Raw genomic sequence first — 21,388 nt, 5'->3', positions numbered from 1 at the left:
CCCTTCTCAGGCCCAGGCTGGGATGCGGGCAGCCTCTCCAGGCCCAGAGGCCCCCGGGGCTCCCCTGGTTCTGAGGGAGGCCCTGGTGTCCCCCCTGGGCCAGTGCCACCTTGTGGAGGCAGCTGGCTGGACTGGGGAGGCTCTGCTTCAGGGTGGTCAGCCCGGAGTGTAGCCTGGGAGGATGTCCTGGGTGCAGTTGTCTCTCCGGCCACTTGGGCCTCTTCAGGGGAGGAGAGGCCCCCAGGAGCATGGGCCACGTTGCTGTCCACTTCTGCAGGGCTTTGGGATCGGGGCGATGTGGGAAGGGTGGAGAAGTCTAACTTGGATGGAGGGTCTGACTCTGTGTCCCTGTTGGCTGGGGGCTGCCAAGGGTGGCTCAACCCAGGGAGCCTGGGGCCCTGGCCCGCCTCAGTCTCAGTCACGGAGGGTGGCAGAGTCACTGACAGCCCTTTGGGGTCAGGGGTCCCTGTTGGCTGGGGAAGGCCCACTACCGCTGGCATAGGCACAGGGAGGAGGCCTTGGGCTGTGATCACCCAGGTGACGGGCAGAGGGCTGCTGACTGCCACGTGTGGCCCAGTCCTGCACGTGCCCAGAGCTGGCATCAGGCTGAGGGGCTGGATGGGCAGCTGAGTAGGGCTGGGAGCTGCAGGGAGAAAGGGTGGTGCCTCGGGCAGGCCCTGCTTCCGGGAAGTGGCAGGTGCCTGAGACTGTCCGAAACTGCTCAGAGGGCAGCCCCCAGGGACCTGGCCAGGGCCCAGAACTGGGGCCCTGGAAGCAACAGGGGCAGCTGGGGCCTTCACAGCCAGGGCCAAGGCCTGCAGGGTGTAGGGTCTCTCGTCCTTGGCTGAGGCCCAGGAGCCTGGAGTACTTGCACTGGCTGTTGCAGGGGCCCCAGGCCCACAGAGAGCTGCATTTGAGACGGCTGGACCTGAGGCTGGGGGGCCTTGGGGGACCAGTGGTAGACGGAGCTGGATGGTCACAGGCGAAGAGCCCAGCAGCGGGGGCGGGACGACCACAGGGCCCTTGGCGGCTGTCCTGGCTCGGGCCTCCCGCAGCCGCTTCTCCCGAAGCAGCTCGGACACAGTCTTGGGCTTGGGCCGGGGGCCGCAGGGTGCTGGTGGGGGTGCCTGTGGTGTGGACTCGTTGCGGGGGGCCTGCAGCCCCTCTCTCTCTCTGTGGATGGTGCTCTTCTTGGCAACTTCTCGAACTGGTGCTTTCTGGAAGAGGCAGCCTGCAAGAACACATGCTGATGAGCTCAGGTGACTGGCCCCCGACAGCTGCTGGAGTGTGGAAGCAGGAGCCTGGCCTCCAGGCCAAGAGGCCCTGTCACTCTGGCTGCATGTTCACAGACCTCCCCACACAGTGGCCGGCCACAGCCAGGGCAGCAGGCGGCCAGGCCTGTCAAGGACCAGAACCATGCGGAAGCCCAGCCTGAGCCTGCCTCGCATCTCAGTGCTACAACCTGAACATCCTCACATCAAGGACTGCTGGGCACCCACTGCCCTCCACTCCTTGCATCCTCTTAGGATCCCAGACCCTAGCCCAATCCTGCTGGTGTGGGGAGAGGCCCCCTGCCTTCTGGGTCTGTGCTGGCCAAGCCTGAGGGCTGACCTTTTGTGCGAGGCGGTGGGAGCCCAAGGGGCTGCCCCACCAGCTCACGCCAGCCAGGCTCCTGTCCCTGCCATGGTATTCCAAAAAGACCCGTCGTCACCAGGAGCCACAGACACTGCTTGGAGCCCACAATTCAAAGCCTGTGACAGGTGTGGCTCTTTTCCCACTATACAGAAACAGCTAGGCCAGAGGAAGAGATGGACAGGCAGTACCTGGGGTGTTCCGGGCGCTTGAGAGCACCTGAAAAAGAAGGGAGGGGAGGGCTGGCACCTCAGAGGGGTCCCCAGGGACCCACACCCACCTTTCCACCCCCAGCAAGACTGTCACTCGCCTCTTGCCTGCAGTGGGGACAAGGCCCCCAGTGCCAGAGCCTGCCTCTCTCCTGACATAGCCCCACCCAGAGGCCCCCTCGGGAAACCCTGTCTCGGGGGGCTCAGGGCTGTATGGGGTTTGCAGGGAGAGGTGAGGGCCTAGCTGGTCAAGCAGGAGGGCACAGGGGCTCCATGGCCTGGCTGCCCTCCACAGGGCCAGATGTAGTCCTCAGACTATGACACCATTTTGTCGTTTGCTCCAGCAGCGGCTGGGCTCAGGGACACGGCCTCTCACTGACAGATCCTGAGGGCCCGGCGCCTCGCATCAGGTGCCTCACCCCAGCAGGCCCGTGCCCAGAGCAGCAGGTACCCAAGGGCCGTGTGGCCTCTGCCCAGGGGTGGGGTGGGAGAAGAAGCACATGCGGGGGACCAGGGGGCCAGGTGGGCCGGAGTGCTGGTGCTGGCCCTGCACCCCTTGGACTTGTGAAGCCCCTCAGGGCTGCTGGGAGGAGGGGGCTGCCTCCTAGCCAGGGGCCAGGAGCGCACAGGGGCTGCTCTCAGGGGCGGACCTCAGCTGCCATGGGGACCGGGAATGCCTCTCGTCTCTCAAAAGAGCTGGTGTCACCTTGCCCCCAGGCTGGACAAACATCATCTGCCCTCAGCACTCCCACCTCTGGGGGTGGGAGGGAAGAGCAGGAGCCAGGCAAGTGCACACCTGGGGCTCACCCTCACATCTCACCTGCAGAGGCCGCGTCAGCGGGTCCTGAGTGCCGGCCTGGAGCAGGGTGGGTGGCTGAGCCTTCCTCTCTCGAACGACCTCCATGCATCCGGCAGTGTCAATCTGGAACAGCTGAGGGACATGTGTGACATACACATGACGTGTGACAGGAGGCCTACCACCCCAAAGGATCAGATGATGAAGGTGTCCGCAGTGGGACCTGGGCCAGCCCTGACCACAGCTGCTCTCCCGGAGCAGACCCAAAGCCTCAGAGGAACTGGCTGGAGCCCGGCACAGCCCCTCGAGGCTGTGAGCAGCACTTCGCCCCAGCCCGAGCCTGGATGCGGGTCCTCGGGGCTGTCCCGGGTGTGGCCGCCTTCCCTGCCCTCTGACTCAGACATTTGAGGACACCTGTATAGTGCTCCCCGTGTGCTCCAGGCTTCTCTGCTCACTCAGCTTCCATTTACACACTGGGGCTCCCAGCGCCCTGTCCCTTCCACAACAACCTGCTGCGAAAAGTCGCACGCCATGGAAAGACCGTTTTTTAGAAAGCTGGCCTTTAAGAAGTGAATCCACTGCAAACTTCAAAACTTCACCGAAAAAACAAAGCCCAAGAGAAGAAGACCGCACTGAGTGGCCTACCTGAAGAAAGAGGGTGAACGCTGGGGTGCTCGCCAGGTGGGCCTCCTGCAGCTGCTTCCTGATGCGGTCGGCTGTGGGGACAGGGAACACGTGCAAAGTGGCTCCAGCTACCAACGCCCCTCTCCCCTCGGGCCCCGAGACTGGCACCAGACAGGGGGCCCCAAAGAAGCCCTCCCACTTCTACCCCTCCCTGACAGGGCAGGGCAGACCGCCAATGTCTGTAGGTCGCTCCTCATTGTCTGCCCTCTCCCCTGCCCCTGGGCCCTAGAGGAGGTGCCCTAGAAGCAGCACCTTGAGTTTGCACCACGGTGGGCCTCCGGGAAGTGCAAGGCAAGACAACGTCGCCCACCCACGAGCTCACAGCCATCAGAAGCTGGCGCTCAAGAAGCCTCCTCTGCAGGGCGGGTCCTCGGCGCCGCTGCCTGCTCCTGGCAGAACCGTGCCACAGCTGCCGCACACGGGGCCCGGACACGCCACTGCCACTGGGGCATTCCCCCAGGGGTGAGCGCAGCAGGTGCGGCTGCCTCAGCTTCTCCTTCTGTGGAGGGAGAAAGGCACCTAGGCCTCCTGGCCAGGCTCAGCTCTGGAGGTGCTGGGTACCAGAGAGGGAGTGGGGGATGGGGGTGAAGGGGACGGGGGTTGGGGTCATCGAGGCGGTGAGTGTGCGTGGGTGTCGCATGTGGCTGCAGCAGCCTTACCAGGGTCCGGCACCGGGTGGCCGTGTTGGTCTTCAGCACCTGCAGCACAGTCTCCAAGGGCACCTTCAGCAGACGCTTCCCACTCTGACAAAAAGACCCCATGAGGGTGGACAGGCCAGGAGCCCTGGCATGAGGCATGCTGTCAGGGCAGCACCCCCACCTCCTTGCCCAGACCTCAAAGTGTACCACAGCTGCACCCCGGCTTGGTGGGAAACGCTCTCTGAGGTGTGGTGGCCTCAGGCAGGACTTCCCCGAGAGGAGGGTGGCAGGTCCCTAAGGCCTGGCTCTGAGACGCCTGCCTGGTTTGGCTGCACCCAGGACTGACAGAGGGTCCATACTTCCCCCAGCCAGCTCCCTGAGTCATGGCACCAAAATGCCTGAGATAAATTCGACGGCAGCAGCCTCTGACTTCAAGCTCAGGAGCCTGCAGTCACACACCCAGTGCAGCACAGGAGCTGCGCGTGTGTGCTCTGCTGGCTGTCTGGGCAGTCCACTGTCCCCTCGGCTGTCACAGAGGAGGACTTCCCATCTCTCCCAGGATGGACCAGCCTTTTCAATCCAGACTGCTACTCTGGACGTGGCCAGAACTGTGCCTATGCCCAGGTCCAACACCCCCAAGACCAACTGGGACAGGCACACACGTGTGTAGCTAAGGTGGACCTGAGCAGGGACACAGTGGGCCCCCCAGGGACCTCCTTGACCTATGCAAGCCGTGAGCAAACAGCTCCTCCTCGCTGCCCCCACCCCTCCCCCCAGCTCAGGGGTGAAATGGTTCAGAAATGGGTCCAAGTTAAAGTGCCCCCCAGCAATGCTCCAGTGTGGTTTTTAAAGCAAATGAGTTGCGGGCAGTGGAGGGTGCTGGCCTCAACGAAGAAGGCTGCTGCCCCGAGCTCAAGTCCCCTGAAACGGGCCAGAAGTGAACACCCCAGGGAGCAGGGGTGGTGGTGGGGGGGGGGGGGTTGCTCCCACACGGGAACACTGCTGGCATGAGATGAGGCCAGCCCACTGTCCCTGAGAGCCAGCCTCAGTAACTCTCGAGCAGGAGAGCACAACCTCCCCAGCCCAAATCTGGGCGTGCACTGGGGCCTGTGGCCTACCTCGTCTGCCGGCCCCTCTGAGCTCTCGGGGTGAGTGTCCACTGAGCGGGTGTACTCGCTGCCTGTCAGGCTGGTGCTATGTGCCCTGGTGAGGGCCTGCGCCTGGCCCACCTCCTCTGTGGTGCAAGCTTCCCGGTGACCACCCTGGGCGGCGCTGGAGCCCTTGGGAGGGCTGGGGGAAGCAGCAGAGCATCCTGGCCAGCCCCCTGCCCCCCTTCCCCACAGCTCGCTGGTGCTCTGCCTGGCAGGAACCCACAAGTCCATGTCCGGCACAGCGTGCTGTGCCGAGGGCAGTGCCTGGCCACCCTCCTGGGCTTCCTCTGGCCCTGGCTCTGAGTCCTCGCTGCTTTCGCTGCTGCTGCTGCTGCTGCTGCTGCTGCTGCCCCGCCTGCTCCTGTTCCCACTGCTGCTGTCCTCGCTGCTGGAACTCCACCGCACGCTGCGAGGGGGCCGCCGCCGCCTCCTCCCCCGACTCTGCTTCTTCTGTGGAAGGAAGGGCTGCTTGGAGGCCTCGGCTACCAGGCTCACTGCGGAGGGACGACAGGCAGGCGGGCTGGCCCTTTGGGGAGGGGCCTCAAGCAGGCATGCGCGCAGGGGCTGGAGGGGGCTTGGATGTGCTGTGCTGAGCAGGCCTTCCCCATTGCTGTGAGGCAAGGGCAGCTGCCGACCAGACTGGGTCTCTCTGCCCTTGGCCTCTTGGAAGAAGCGATGCCAGGGCCAGAAACCAGACTTCCCTTCCCCTCTCCCCACGCCCACACTCCCCCAGCCTGCCCAGCAGTGATGCTAACCCAGGCGAGGGGCCTGGTGATGGCCGTGGGTAAAGCCTCACCCTGACCATGACTTTCCACTTGCTTAGACACTGGGAGCCTGACCGATGGGGTAGTTCAGAAGCTATTTTTGCCCAGTGACCTACAAAAGCAAAACAACATGGAAGTTGCTTCATACCAATAGTTCTGAAGACACCGGTTTACCAGCTTGGAAGAAGCGCTCTTCTCTAAGATGCACTCGCATCGTGTCCACCAGAACGGGGTTTGCTGGCCGCCCTCAGGCTGCTTCCCACATGTGAGGAGCCCAAGAAGATGGGCATCAGATTCTCAATGGATTATTAGCCTCTTAGGAAAGTTCTAGCAAATGTACAACCACGAGAGAAAAATCATCCACATTTATGTAGAAATAGCCCTTGCATACCTGCTTCTAAACCAGAACTTCAATTTATTTACTGTTTTCTTCCAGACAGTGCTGCTAGGAGGGGAGCCGGCATGCGGCTCTCATAGGGCAGTCTGACCACGCGACAGAAGCCTAAGATTTTGCCTACCTTTGAACCTGGCAACGCCACATCCAGAATTTTTTTAAGGAGGTATTACAAATATAAGCAAAGATTTAGCTATTGAAGCCTCAGCTCATTTCAGGCCTGCAGCAAAAACTGAGGAACAAACGTCCATCAACAGGAAGCTGGTGAACAACCTCTCTACTATACTATCCAGAGCTTAGGGAACTAGGATGTGGTTATGGAAAATGACAGAACACATGGGGCTGGCCCTGTGGCCGAGTGCTTAAGTTCGCGCGCTCCGCTGCAGGCGGCCCAGTGTTTCGTTGGTTCGAATCCAGGGCGCGAACATGGCACTGCTCATCAAACCACGCTGAGGCAACGTCCCACATGCCACAACTAGAAGGACCCACAACGAAGAATATACAACTATGTACCGGGGGGCTTTGGGGAGAAAAAGGAAAAAATAAAATCTTTAAAAAAAAAAAGAAAATGACAGAACACAGACTGTGTAGACACAGAGAAATATTCCTAACAAAGAGCATAACGATACGTTGTAAAGTAAAAAAACAAGCCAGCTCAATTAAGTTAAATTTAAAAAGGTATTCAGTTTTAAAAAGCTGCCTCTGGGGCCGGCCCCGCGGCCGAGTGGTAGAGTTCGCGCGCTCCGTTTCGGTGGCCCAGGGTGTCGGTGGTTCGGATCCTGGGCGCAGGAATGGCACTGCTCCTCAGGCCATGTTGAGGCAGCGTCCCACATGCCACAGCTAAAAGGACTCACAACTAAAATATACAACTATGTACTGGGGGGATTTGGGGAGAAAATAAAACAGAAAAAAAAAAAAAAGCTTGGCAACAGTTGTTAGCTCAGGTGCCAATGTGAAAAAAAGAAAAGAATCTCAGCCATTAAAATAAACAAAAAGCCCCCTCCCCCCGGAGAAGCAGCCTGTATGGAGCAGGCGCAGACGGCACCCCAGCCCCAGCAGACCTCTGTGGCAGACGAGAGTAGTTACGTCACTCTCCGCCTTTCGTACATCTCCACGTCTACATTTTCTAGAACGAACATGAGTTACTTTGTGAAATGGAAAAGCCACCGCCATCTGATGAGACGACGAGAAACAGTGCAGGAGAGTGCATGACCAGGGAGGCAGCCTGGGGTCCAGCAAGCTGAGCCCCGCGGAGCTCAAGGCCACCAGGAACACGAGGAGAGCCAAGGCCTCGACGAGAACTCACCCACACCGTACTTTTCTATTAATTCCATTAACTTTTCCTCTTCCTTTGAATTCCATCGCCCCTTCTTCAAGCTGAAATGCAGCCTTCGGAGATATCTGAGAGTGACATGAAAACAAAGGGACACTGTGGATGACGAGCCGGCCTCCCACTGCTTCCCAGCCTCTGCAATCGTGTCCGAGACGGGACGCCAAAGGCACAGGCAACAGAAGAAAAACACAGACAAATGGACTGCATCAAAATGGAAAACTTTTGTGCCTCAGAAGGTCGCCACCAACAAAGTGTAAGGACAACCCACAGATTGGGGGAGACCAACGCATGTCTGGAATATACAAAGAAGTCTCACAGGTCGTTAACACAGATACAAATCACTCAACTGTAAAAGTGGGCAAAGGACACAAGGAGACATTTCTCTAGAGATGTGCCAACGGCCAATCAGCACAAGCAAAGATGCTCAACATCATTAGCCGTCAGGAAATGCAAACCGAAACCTCAATGAGACGCTGGACGCCCACCAGGAGGGCCAGAAGCAGATAACATGTGTTGGCAAGGACGTGGAGACCGGTGCCTCCTACACTGTGGGGGAGGTAAATGGTGCGGTGTGGTGGACAACATCTGGCTGATCCTCAAAAGACTAAACACAGTCGCCATGTGACCTTACAATTCCAGAGAAATGAATACACCCACCCACATGGAAACTTGTACACAGATGTTCATTTGTGTACACAAACATCCAAGGTTCATCCATGTTGTAGTACCCATCAGAATTTCACTCTTTAAGGCCAAATAGCATCCTATCGTCCAAACGACTTTAGACTCGCCCTTTGTCCACCATCTGTCGATGGACACTTGGGCTATCTCACCTTCTGGTTGTGATGAATAGTGCTGGTATGAACACGAGTGTGCAAGCATCTGCTGGAGCCCCTGCTTTCAACTCCTTTGGGGATGGAGTGGAAATGCTGGGTCATGTGGCAGTTCTATGTTTAAAATTTTGAGGGACCCCCACACTGTTTTCCACAGCAGCTGCCCCATCTTACATTCCCACCAAAGGTGCACAAGGGCTCCAATTTCGCCACATCCTCGCCAACACCTGTTATTTTCCATTTAAAAAAAGTAAGTCTTCTACTGCGTGTGAAGCGGTACCTCATGGTAGTTTTGACTCGCACTTCTGTAATGACTAAGGATGTTGAGCATCTTTTCATGCGCTTACTGGCACTCTGTATATCTTCTTTGGAGAAACATCTGTTCAAGTCCTTTGCCCGTTTCTGAATTGAGATGTTTGTTTTTTTCTGGGGGGATAGGGTTTCTTTGTGGGGTGATCAAAATGTTCTAAAATTAATTGTGGGATGGCTGCACAACTCAATGAATACACTAAAATCAGAGAACTACACACTTTGGAGGAATGAATTGTGTGGTACATAAATTATATCTTAATAAAGCTGTTTAAAAACAGAGCAGGCAGGCTGGAGAAGGAGAGAGCTGAAGCTGCCTGCCAGGCCGTGACCCGGGAGAGGAATTCAGACACCAGGACTCATGGAAACGGCCAAGCGGGGCATGTCAAGTTGAGTCCGTATAAAAGTCTGATTTGAAAAAACATAGCTGTCCTGCTCCGTGCCTGGGCCAACCCTAGTGCCTCAAGGGCCCCTGGCCACATCCTCCTATACCAGCCGATCACCCTGGGCCACGGTCTCCTAGCCCGCCCCATGGCCTACACGGAAGCGACCCCAGCAAGGCCCTCCCTCGCCCAGCACTGCCCAACTCACCGATCTCGGCACTGGGCATCGCTCCTACCTGGCACCTCTTCCCGAATTTTAAACCAATCCTGCTCCCCGTATTTGGCAACTGCTTGAAGCAACTTCTGCAGGAAGGGACAAGCAGATGATGCCTCTGTGGGCACAGTCGCCGCCTTCCCACCCTCAATTCAGTCTGTTTAAGAAGGGGACGTCCGGGACTCGGGGCCACTCAAGGCGTCCAGGTTAATGTCCCAGAGGACGGTTCTCCTCAGGTCCTGCAAACTTACCGCATCTTCCTCTGGGGCCCAGAACCCCTTTTTCAGGCTGGGATCCAAGCTCTTGGTCCACCGATAGATGAGCTGCATGGAGTCTCTCCCCTCCATGTAGTAGACAACTGGGGGCAGAGGAGCCGTGTGGGCGCTGCATTCCCGGGGCCCCCAGAAAGGAGTCACTCTAACTACCAAGAAGTGAACCGTGGGACACCTGGGACTACGTGACCCCTTACTTCTTCCTCCAGCCTCTCAACTACATTTGGTGAATTGTCCCCGCAAACCTTCACTTTCACATATGAGGGGACTCAGGCCAAGGGCACAGGACGTTCCTGGAAGCCCAGTGGCCTGGGACCCAGGAGCGGCAGGGCACAGCAGGCACAGACTCACTTCTCCGGTAGGGGATGTGGCTGCCGACGCGCATCTCCTGGACGAGCTGGGTGAGCATGCGGTCCTCCTGCTCCGTCCACTCCTTGCGCTTCAGGGCCTTGTTGTGCTGCTGGTACTTCTGCAGGCACTGGAAGGCGCTGCGGCTGGTCTTCCCAAGGCCCAAAGCAAAGCAAAGTGGGTGTCACTGGGTGCTCACCATGCACAGAGGGACGTCCAGGCACAGCTGGGCCCTAAGCGCCAGGCGGTAACGCACTTCTGTGAACCAGTGCTCGCCTCACTCCGGCTGGCCCCCTGTGGGGATGGTGGAGAGCATCCCCGGGACTCGCTGAAGAGGACCATGAGAGACCAGCTCAGATGTTTACAGAGAGGAAACGCATTCAGAAAAATTCACAAGAATACTTCACTGACATGACACTAAGACTAAACTGCAAACTCACATACTCGACGGAAACTTCCCTCTTGGCACAGTGTAGGAGAAGGGCCACCATACACAGCACAGGACTCTTAAATGTGGCTGCCAGCACTGTCGCAGATTCAGCAGCTCTAAGTTGGTCTCTCTGGAGCCTACATCGGGTGGCAGCTGAGAGGGGCACGTCTGAAGGAGGGTGCTGGGACCGTCCTGGGAGTGGCATCCATGTCTCAGGCGACACCCATGGAGAGAGTTCCAGAGAGACTGTCTCCCAGCTCTCATTCATGTTTCAGCTCAGCAAATAGACCCTCAGTCTACACAGTAGACACTGTGGCCCCACTCTGTCCCCTCATTCATTTCCTTACGGGAAAGGGGTTTTCCAAGAGCTGACCGATGGTATTGGAACGCTCTGTTTATCTAAAGCACACTCTTGGGTTACAGAGAACAGGTGTGGTTGGATGTGTGGATCTGCTCAGCCATGAGCTTGGGGTGTGGTGATGTCTTTCCAGATACAAAACCAAGAGCACGACCCATGAAAGAAATAATGGATAAGCTGAACTTCGCTAAAATTAAAAACTTTTGCTCTGCAAAAGACAACATCAAGAGAATGAGACGAGCCACAGACTGGGAGAAAATATTTACAAAAGACATATCTGATAAAGAACTGTTACCCAAAATATACAAAGAACTCTTAAAACTCAACAATAAGAAAACAATCTGATTAAAAATTGGACCAAAGACCTTAATGGACATCTCACCAAAAAAGATATACGAATGGCAAATAAGCATCTGAGCAGACACATGTCATCAGGGAAATGCGTATTAAAATGAGATATCACCACACGCCTACTAGAAAGGCCAAAATCTGGAACCCTGACAGCACCAAATGTCAGTGCAGAAGTGCAGCCAGGAATGCTCACTCACTGCTGGTGGGGACGCAAAGTGACACGGTTACTCTGGGAGACAGTCTGGTGGTTTCTCACAAAACTAAACCTATTCTGACTATACGATCCAGCAATCACGCTCCTTGGTATTTCCCCAAAGGAGGTGAAAACTCCCATCCACCCAAAAGCCTGTCCACGGATGTTTACAGCAGCTTTACTCATAATTGTCAAAACTTGGAAGCAACCAAGATGTCCTTCAGTAGGTGAGTAGATGAACTGTGGTCCATCCAGACAAGAGAGCATTACCCAGTGCTAAAAAGAAAGAGCTATCGAGACATGAAAGATACGGGAGAACCTTAAATGCATATGACTAAGTGAAAGAAGCTGCTCTGAAGAGACTGCCTACTGTACAATTCCAACTATAGGGCATTCTGGAAAAGGCAAAACTAGAGAGACAATAAAAAGGTCAGCGGTTGTCAGGGATGGGGTGGGGAGGGGTGAACAGATGGAGGACAGAGGATTTTTAGGTCCGTGCAACCGTTTTGATGATATCATGATGTGTAGACGTGTCATTATATATTAGTCCAAACCCACAGCATGTACAACCCCAAGAATGAACCCTAATGTAAACTATGGACTTCAGGTGATCATGATGTGTCAATGTAGGTCCATCCTTGGTCAACGCACCATTCTGTTAAGTCACGTTGATAATGGGGGAAGCTGTGTATATGTCGGGGCAAGGGGCATATAGGAAATCTCTGTACTTTCCTCTCAATTTTGCTGCGAACCTAAAACTGCTCTAAAAAAATAAAGTCTTAAAAAAAACCTAACAAGGAAATAAAGATATAAAATGACTTTTTAAAAAGCATAATTTATGGAGCCAGCCCAGTGGCACAGCAGTTAAGTTCACACGTTCCACTTTGGCGGCCCAGGGTTCACTGGTTCGGATTCCGGGTGCGGACATGGCACTGCTTGGCATGCCATGCTGTGGTAGGCATCCCACATATAAAGTAGAGGAAGATGGCACAGATGTTAGCTCAGGGCCAGTCTTCCTCAGCAAAAAGAAGAGGGTTGGCAGCAGATGTTAGCTCAGGGCTGACCTTCCTCAAAAAAAGAAAAGCATAATTTACTAAATAAATGAAAGCATAAAGTTATGTGTACCAAATCACATAGCAGCTAAAGATATAAAGAAAAACTATTAGAAATGCGAGGAGAAAATGACCTTTTAATGTTATTATGCCAGGTTGTTTTGGTTTTTTTTTGAGGAAGATTGGCCCTGAGCTAACATCCACGCCCATCTTCCTCTATTTTTATATGTGGGACACCTGCCACAGCGTGGCATAGGTCCACACCCGGGATCAGAAACTGCAAACCATGGGCTGCCAAAGTGGAGCGCACGAACTTAACTGCTATGCCACCGGGCCGGCCCCCTATGCCAGGTTTTATCCAAGCTACATCAATACAGCTCTTTCAGAACTAACAGCTCTAGAGAGCAAGATTCAATAATACGATGGGCAAAGTCAATTTAATAAGCGTACGTGGAACCCTAGATCCTCAGAGGAAAGAACACACTTCTGTTTTTAACTTGTTTTGGTAAGTTTAGTTTGGTTTGCTGCAATCACATGCTTACCCATAAAAGTGACAAATTAAAAAATGGGAATTTTACAGATCACATTTCCAGGTCAGGAGCCAATAAAATTCAAACTAAAGAAGAAAAACCGTTCTGAGAAACCCGACTATTTAAAAATGAGAAAGTATATTCCTACACAAACTAAGATCCAAAGGGGCAATGAAAACTGAAACTACTGCCACTCTAGAAATCTATAAAAAGCACATTCACGCCAAACTGTTCCTAGAAAAGCGGGCCTTAAATCCCTTCATTACTAAAGACAGTGGCCAAGTGAAGAACTCAGGCCTCACCTGAGGAAATGAGAAAATCAAGAGGAGAACCCAAAAGGAACGAGGACAAGAGTTCTTCTCAAACAGCAAGACAAACTCCTCTTGAGTGATCGAGAGAGAGAGATGGAGGACGGGTGAGGGAGGGGTCTGATGAGGCAACAGGCACTGAGGAGCGCAAAGCTCCTGAAGACTCAGCCCAGGGAGGCATGCAGGGCTTACCCTTCCCGAGGGCCACACCCTCAAAAGCAGCAAGACGAAGAAATTCTAAGGTTCTGAGGGACCAGCAGGCCGTGGTATGACGTGCAGCCCATGGAGACCACAAACCCAGCCTGGCCTCCCAGCCACAGAACCACACTGCCCTGGGGGGCTCAGAGGCTCCCACCAGGTCCTTACCCCCAGCTCCTCGGCGATCTTCTGCCACTCCAGGTGGCCATGCTTGGCTGCGATGGCCTTCAGCTGGTCGACTTCCTGTCCACTCCATTCCTGCTTGTTGATGCTCGGGTGCTCAGAGTTCTGCCAGAACTTGCGGATCTCCTCCGCACTGCGGCCTCCTTCAAACTGCACCAACAGAACAGAGAACCCCAGCCTGCGGAGGCCGCCGTGTGGACGGCCAGCAGCGTGTACACGGGGAGACGTGAGTGGGACCTCTGCTAGGCTTATGCAGACAAAAACACAGATTTGGCTCCAAATGCAAAGCCTGAAGCCTTTGCAACTGCCCATCACAGAAGAGGCGCCTTGCACCAGCAGGGAGGGCCCCGTGAAGCCACTCCTCGCTGCCAGACACACACTTGACCAGATGGGGTCACGGCAGGTCTGGTGGCCACAGAGGACGTGGCCTCAAACAGTCTGAAGCTGACCTTGCCAATTCCAACCCATGCCCCTGGCTACCAGGATAGTGCTCCCCGTGGCTTACATTAACGTTGGAAATCTTCTCCCAGTCGTGGCTGTCCAGCCTGCTCCCCAGCAAGGCCTCCTCTGGGAGCTGGCTGGAAAGGGACAAGGGCACAGCGGTCACGCCAGGCCCCTTGGCTCACCCAGGACCACACCTTCCCCGGCAGGACCCGGCTCACTTGATAGCTTGGACCTCGCTCTCCGCCTCCCTGCTCTGCGTCTCCAGGACCTGCCTCTCGGCCTCACTCGTGACCCTGCTCTGCTTCTGCTGCAGGTACTCGAGCCTGCAAGGCAGGGCAGAGGCGCCAGGGTCACCGGCGGCAATGGCCACTCTCCGAGGGACTCTGGGGCTGGCTCAGCCCTCTTGTGGATCTGGGCGGGCACCCCACAGGGCTGGCTACTCCACACAGCGCAGCACAGTGGTGGGGAGCACGCATGTGGAGCTTGCTTTGAATCCCCCCCCTGCCTCTTGCAGACGGGTTACTTGGTCTTTCCAAGCTGCCTTGGCTTCCTCGCCCACAGAGAAAGGAGCAGCATCCCCTCTCTCAGCTGTCACCATGGTCACACGAGCAGCTAGTACAGCAGTGTGTTTGCTGATGCAGATGGGAATAATTACCAGCTGCACACACACTTTGGAGCCCGGTGTCCCAGCTCCCAGCCCTGCGCCTGGCATGCTCAGCAGTGTTCCGCAGATGTCCTGACCTTCCTGCCCGGCATCAAGGCCAGAGGCTATTTCTTAAGGCTGTCATCGCCAGCTACAGTAAATAACTGCTCCTGGAACAGGCCAGGGAGGAGGAAATCCAATGCTTCCACAGCCTGAGGAGGGACCCAGCTATCCCCGCAGCTAATCCTGACCTGCACATCAAGCTGTGAGGCAGCAGGTGACCCTGGGACCCCCTGGTCTGGCCACAGGTGCCATGACTTGGTCATGTGATGTCACCCCATCGGCACACACATTAAAGTCTCATGAACGGTCCCCATTGTCACAGGTGGAAATCAGGACCCAGGCAGAGAGAAAGCCCAAGCCTCACAACTAAACACAGCCGCTCAGCTGACCCAGCTCTCACACACTTGACCTCGAAGCTCGGCTGCCTCCTTGTGGGGAAAGTTCAGGGATCAGTGCCTCTCCTGCTGTGAGCAGGGGGTCCCGAAGAGAAGGGGCACAGCCTAAACTGAGCCTCCGCCCATCCCAAACTCGCTCGCTGTTTTCAGACTCACTTCAGTAACTTGGGCTGAAGCAAGCGCTGCAGGCGGTCGCTCACCACTGACTTCCGCAGCAAGGTCTTCTCCCAGCTTTTCCCTGAAGAGAAATGAAGACACGAGGAGCGCTCACATGAGCACCTTCCCCAGGATGCATGCTGTCCAGCGCAATCCTCTCCACACCCCTCGCACAGCATCGGCTCTGGCTCCCACACCACGACACGGAGGGCCAATCATTCATCCAGGCCCGCAGCAAGGAGCTGGCTGTGCTGTCTGATGCCCCAGGATTCGGGCTGAGCAGTGAGCCTGCAAGGGAGCCGGGTCACAGGCGCTGGGCCCTCTATCCAGGGAGCACGACCCCACCTGGGGCTGGCGCAAGCTTGCAGCAGGGCCTCCAGAGCTGTGTGCTCAGGGACCAGGCAGGAGAGACTGGAGGGGGAACCGTGAGGGTGGTGGCCCTGGCCTGCCCCTCATGACAGCCTCCTCACAAAGACCCCGTTTAGTGTGGGAAAAGCAGGGGCTTCGAGGGATCAAGGCAGGAGACCTGCCTGAGAACCACAAAACAGGCCTGGGGAGGCTGGGTGTGCCAAAGGCCTCATGGCACCCGAGCTCAGTGGGCACCTGGGCTCTTACATTTGGTCACCAGGAGCTCCTCGAAAGCCTTGATGCCCTGCGCAGCCTTCTCCCGCGTGTCTTCATTGGCAGGAGGTCCCTGTCAGAGAATGCACAACGTGGACAGAACCCAGGTGTCTCCACCTGAAGGGGCCAGTACGTCCCTCTGGGATCCCTGCTAGGACTCAGGACCCCTTCCCCTCAGCCTTGCCGAGCAGCCTGGCATTGTGGGAGGCCTGGCACTGGACACCTGGACCCGGAGCTCCTGCCTTGTGAGGGCTCTGGGGCATGATCTAACTGGCACAAGGTGAGATCAGCAAGCCCATGAGGGTCGACAAGGAGAGCAGGGCTGTATTAGCAACATCGGGACCTCTGTTCCTAGGACCAATAATCCTGCCAACCTGCCCCACCCACGGCGCCACCTCTCAAGGAAATGGTTAGCTTGCCCTATTCCCAGGAAAAAGTCCTTGACTTCCACCCCAGGACCCAGGAGAGGGTTTTAAGGAGATCGAATATTATTCTCCTGAAGAATCTAAAGCAATTCACAACACCCAGAGCAGGTTGTGGGGACGAGAGCTCTTTCCCATGGAGCCTGACTTTCTCCTCACTGATGAAAGCAAGGCCCCAGCCACTCACCACTCCAGTGACCCTGTCCTTGAAGTAGGGCTTCATGAAGTGCCCTATGTACAGATTTGGGGGCAGGCTCTTGCCATCCTTCACCTTGGGGCCTTTGGACCCTGCCAGGTCCCACATGACTTCTTCCTGTGGCAGACACAAGGGCCCAGGTGTGGGCCAGGCAATAGAAACTCCCCTTGTTGAGAAGGGGACCCAGGCAGCCGGGAGCAGATCCAAAGTCCTGGTCCTGGGGGCCTAGCTGTGGGGACTTCTTGGGGCCAGACCGTGTCCTACCTGCTGCTCCCGGTTCTGGGCCAGCAGCAGGCTGACCTCCGCCAGCTTCTCTTGGATAACCTCCTGGTAGACCATGTTCAGCTGCAGACACGTCTCTGGGTCTTCTGGGAGGGCTTTCTCCTTGGGGTCGTCCTCATCGTTGCTGGCCTCACCTGCCCTGTCTTCTTCCTGGTTAGGAGGGGGAAACTGTGGATGAAGAACGGGGCCCACACTCCCCTGTCCTCAGGGTCCTGCGGTGCAACGAGCCTCCAAGCCCACGTCCGGCCAGTGGACTGGCACAGGACCACCCTGACACTGAGCCCTGCAGCGTGTGTGCCTGCTCCCTAATTCACAACACAAGAAAACTCAACTTCTGGGAACACGTGTTGAGTGGGGGAGGCGTGATGAGATGCCTTTCACTTTCTACAACAAATGTTTCTGTAAGATCTAAACATTATAATGGACTCCTGTGACTTTGATCGCTGGCGGACGACAGTGAGAACGTGTGAGGACGGCTGCTTTGGTGCCAACAAAACCACGAACTAGAAACGACCCAGATGTCCAGCAGCAGGCACTGAGGCTAAAGAACTATGCAACTCTGGGACTCCACGCCAGAGGGACCATCAGCCACTGAAAATAGGAGGCGACTCTAGACTCACTCACTGATGGGAAAGAGAAAAAGCGAACTGCAAAGATTTTCCAAAATAACATAAAATTCCAACATAAGCAAAACATGGTTAACAACAACCCGCACAACTGAGTGATCACTTGCCAGGCACTGTTCAGAGAACTCACACATACGAACTGACTTGTGCTACAACTGTCCCCACTGTACAGACTGGGAAACCGAGGCACAGACAGGTGAGCCACAAGGGGCAGGACCCAGGCCACTCGCTTGCTGTCTTCCACATGAGATGTCACAGTGACATGAACACGTTAGCAGAAGCTCAAAACAGTCAAGAGGCACAAATACCAAGCCAGTGACAGTGATTGGTTCTAGGGACAACTTTAATTTTGATAGTTAATACTTTACAACATTTCATCTTTAATAACAAACACGCTTTACTGTTATAACACAGAAAAACCAAGCTGAGCTCAAAGTACTCCCCCTCCTGGGCCCACTGAACGGTGGTGTGTCTGCCTCGAACACAGCCAGCTCAGGCCAGTAGTTACCGAGATCAGGGGACCAGCAGTGTCCGAGTCCTCATCGGGCAGTGAATCTGTGGGAATGCAAGCACACCGTGTTGGTGACCAGCAAAGGAAACGGGTGGCTGGTGACGGGATGCCACAGGCGCCGAGGAGACCGATCAGCTGGTGCAGCACATGGCCCATTTCCCGGGCAGCCGCAGAGGGGGGAGGGACACAGGCCATGTGGGCCCGGGGTGGATGAAACACCTCCCCGACAGCACCCTGCGGCTGACACTCACTGACTGGGAGGGTGGGTACTGGACCAAGGGCAGGGTCAGCCAGAAAGAGAAGACAGCAGCCTAACGTGAAGCGCCCCTAGGGCACGGTGACTGCTGGGACAATCAAGGGAGACTCCACGGGAGATGGAGCTGGTGAGGGTGGAGGGGACAGACACAGAGGCCCTGGTAACAGGTGAAGAAAGGCCCTGGGTGAAAGGTTGGGAACTTCGAGGAGCTGGGTCTGGGGCCTGGGGCGAGATGGGCAGGCCTAGGGCCAGACGGCTCGGCCACTGCAGGCAGGCCTCCACTCAGAGCTGCAGTGAAGGGCACTCAGGGCCCAAGGGAGGACAAAGGAGTACGTATGGAGTAGGCAGAGTGGCAGCAGGGGTCTCAGACAGAGGGCAGTCGGGCAAGCCCAGGGAAGAGATCGGGGTGGGGGGGGGGGGTGTCTCAGCTATGGTGACTGGCCAGGCATGGGGGTGGCTGAAAAGCTAAGCTCTGGAACCTTCCAATCGATTCCTGAGGGCAGCCCACTGCAGATGCCTATGGCTGGGCAGGGCACTCACACACAGTCAGCAGATCCAGGGGCTAATGAAGCAGGGATAGTAGCAAACTGCCCAGTGGAGTAGAGGCAGAGGCCAGTATTGGTGAGAAACCAGGGCTTGTGCCCAGCAGCCCTGCAGCATCCTGTGGCTGGCAGGAGCCCAGGGCAGGCACCGTTGTTCCAACCGTGGTGTGCAGGAGCTTACCTGCGTCGGAGTCTGAATCCAGACTGGATTCTGAGACCTCCACGTTGATACTCGAGGAGCTGGGATCCAAAATCCTTTCCAGCTCCTTGATCTCCTTCGTTATTTTCTCTCTTTCAGCATCTATATCCATGACTGCGGTCTGCCTCCTAAACACAGTACAACACGAGAGAAACACATGGCGCCAGGGGATCCCATTCTCCTTCAGTCACACACGCCTGGGGGGACGGCAGAAGCCTGCCCGAAGCAGGCCCTAGGCTCCCGTGCCCCAGGACCCCGGCTCTTTGCTCTGTCCGGCGCTGAAGCCACGTGAATGCCTCCCGCCTGCTCCAAGGCTGCGACCGCACGGGGGGAGACCGACGGGCACCAACATGGCCAACTGCCCGTCCCGGTCTTCCCACAACCAAGCCAGAGGGAGCAGGCAAGCGCAGAAAGAGCAGGGCGGGCAGCAGGCACTGGAGGACAGGGACGAGGCCACGACCGGGAGAAACCCGGGCGCAGAAGCACAGCGGCCGGCGCAGAGCTGGGACCGGCAGGGGACCCCGTCCGCAGACCCGGACCCGTGGCGGCCGAGCCCAGCGCGACGCCGGGACCCTCGTCGTAGGGCCGGGAGCCGCTCCTCCCGGAGCGCCGGCTGGGGCTCCGCAGCGCAGGGCGCCAGGAGGGGCGAGGGGGGCGCGCCGACGGCGGGGAGCGCGGCCAGGGACGAGCCAGAGGCCCGCGCACGGCCCTCCCCGCCGTCGGCCGCTCCGGCAGCAGCACTGCCTGCGCCCAGCCCCGGCGGCGGCTCCCGGGCCCGACTCAACACACGAAGGCGGCCCCCGCCCCTCGCCGCCCTCACCGGCCGCCCGCCGCGCTCACCCGTCCGGCCTCCGTACCAGCGCTTCCGGCGGCCGCGCGACTCTGTCGCCGCGCACCGGAAGTCCCGCCTCCGCGGCCGCGGACGAGCCCGGTGCACTGCGGGAGGGGCCTCCGGCGGCGGGCGGGTGGCTGCTGCCCCCTCGCGACCGCCCTCGGCGCTGCCCGCGTCCGCGCGCCTTTCGGCTGAGGCGCTGGGCGGGCCGGCAGCCCTGATGAGGGACAGGCACCCCCCATGCAGGGTCACGGGTCACGGAGTCGGCCGGTCGCCGTCCCGCGGCAGCGAGCCCGGCTCAGGCAGTGCGGGGAGAGCGGGTTCCCGCGCGGTGTGACCTCCCGCACTCTTCCAATGTCTCTGTGCCGGTGTCCTCCTGATGCTGGCATCTAGGGTTTTGGCTGCGGGCTTTCATGGCGCCTGCAAGTGGTCGGCCTTAAGGCCAAGGGCACAAGGTAGAGAGTCCGCACACACCTACGAGGTCACCTGCCACACCTGGCCGGCGGGAGCCCTCAGTCGGCTTCTCAGCACCGGGTCCAGGAGGGTGCCCTCCCAGGGGTGATGCCCTGCCGAGGCCCAGAAGATGAGGGAGAGCCGGCTGGGAAAGTGTGAGTGGGCCTCCCTCCGCTGACAAGGTGGGAGTGGAGGCCAAGAAGCAGTCTGGCAGGCCAGGCGGGGGGCTGGGGGGGGGGGGGGGAAGGTGAGGTGGGCTGTGGACCCACCAGGCTGCCTGTCCTCCAGTGCTTACTGAGCACCTCCTGGAATACCCGGCACCTGCTGCACGGTCGCTCAACAGGTGGAAGTCCCAAGGAACCGCATCTTTAAGTGTTTTGCTGTGGAACACTTGGAACACACACAGAAAGAGAACAGTGCGGGCAGCCTGTGTCCATCCCCTCCTTGCTTCATCCAGGCACCTCCACAATGCGGCTGCAGCGGAAGCGGGCTCAAGTGCAGGGCCAGGTGAACATCGATTAGAGGGTTGCTCTGGGCGGCAGCCCTGCTTGGGGCCCACCCTGGCCTGTGGGCCGTGGGTGAGGGGACCTGCCCTGCATGTCCCCCATCCCCGTAAAACGCTGTGCCCCCGCGCAGGGCGGTGCCCGAGGCATCCTCCCCCAGCCCCGGGCTGTTGTGTGCACACCCTCAGAGGAACCTCACTGGGCACCTTCCTACCAGACCGCCCCGTGTGAAGTCTGCTCGACAACAGACCCCAGAACCCACTTTCCACCAACGGGCAGGGGCATGAGATGGCGCTGGGGGTAGGCTAAGGGACGTGTTCATGGTGACTTCTGGAAGATGCTTACCTGTAGCTAAGATCAGAGGGTCTAGCAGTTTAAATGTCTTTTGAAAATTAAACCACACAATCTCAAAGAATCTCCATGACACACGTTTACAGTGTGCTGGTCACTGTGGTCAGGCCCTGGCAGGAGTGGTCTGAGGCTACCCCTGACCCCATGCACCAGGGGACTGACACTGCATTTATCAGCATAAATCACCTGTTATAACATGCACAAACGTGTGCCCTGCCCTTAGAGGGCAGCAGCATGATTCTCAAGCATAAACAACTGGCTTAGTCAGGGAAAAAAAAGGGGACGGAGAACATGAATTCTCGAATTTATTAAATAAGAAAGCTGTCGATG

General features: G+C 57.3%; 1 protein-coding gene across 1 annotated transcript in view; it reads right to left on the bottom strand.

Annotated features, from left to right (window-relative positions):
* SNAPC4 (small nuclear RNA activating complex polypeptide 4) overlaps window positions 1-19,804 on the bottom strand; it is a 23,093-nt gene extending 3,289 nt beyond the window's left edge. The window contains exons 1-22 of the mRNA XM_046685955.1: window positions 19,777-19,804; window positions 18,902-19,047; window positions 17,920-17,966; window positions 16,768-16,935; window positions 16,495-16,620; window positions 15,880-15,958; window positions 15,265-15,346; window positions 14,226-14,330; window positions 14,069-14,141; window positions 13,549-13,713; window positions 9,964-10,111; window positions 9,592-9,698; window positions 9,335-9,429; window positions 7,575-7,669; window positions 5,907-5,986; window positions 5,078-5,560; window positions 3,981-4,064; window positions 3,574-3,820; window positions 3,283-3,353; window positions 2,662-2,772; window positions 1,824-1,851; window positions 11-1,231 (exon numbers count right to left, since the gene is read on the bottom strand). Of these exons, the coding sequence (XP_046541911.1) occupies window positions 11-1,231; window positions 1,824-1,851; window positions 2,662-2,772; window positions 3,283-3,353; window positions 3,574-3,820; window positions 3,981-4,064; window positions 5,078-5,560; window positions 5,907-5,986; window positions 7,575-7,669; window positions 9,335-9,429; window positions 9,592-9,698; window positions 9,964-10,111; window positions 13,549-13,713; window positions 14,069-14,141; window positions 14,226-14,330; window positions 15,265-15,346; window positions 15,880-15,958; window positions 16,495-16,620; window positions 16,768-16,935; window positions 17,920-17,966; window positions 18,902-19,031 (3,745 nt within the window). The 5' untranslated portion in view covers window positions 19,032-19,047; window positions 19,777-19,804. The remainder of the gene's footprint in view (window positions 1-10; window positions 1,232-1,823; window positions 1,852-2,661; window positions 2,773-3,282; window positions 3,354-3,573; window positions 3,821-3,980; window positions 4,065-5,077; window positions 5,561-5,906; window positions 5,987-7,574; window positions 7,670-9,334; window positions 9,430-9,591; window positions 9,699-9,963; window positions 10,112-13,548; window positions 13,714-14,068; window positions 14,142-14,225; window positions 14,331-15,264; window positions 15,347-15,879; window positions 15,959-16,494; window positions 16,621-16,767; window positions 16,936-17,919; window positions 17,967-18,901; window positions 19,048-19,776) is intronic.
* Between the last annotated feature and the right edge of the window lie 1,584 nt (window positions 19,805-21,388).

This window comes from Equus quagga, chromosome 1 (assembly GCF_021613505.1).
Source record: "Equus quagga isolate Etosha38 chromosome 1, UCLA_HA_Equagga_1.0, whole genome shotgun sequence".
In the NCBI taxonomy this organism is placed as follows: Eukaryota; Metazoa; Chordata; class Mammalia; order Perissodactyla; family Equidae; genus Equus; species Equus quagga.
The sequence above is the reverse complement of the archived record's forward strand: the minus strand, read 5'-3'. Positions and strand labels throughout refer to the sequence as shown.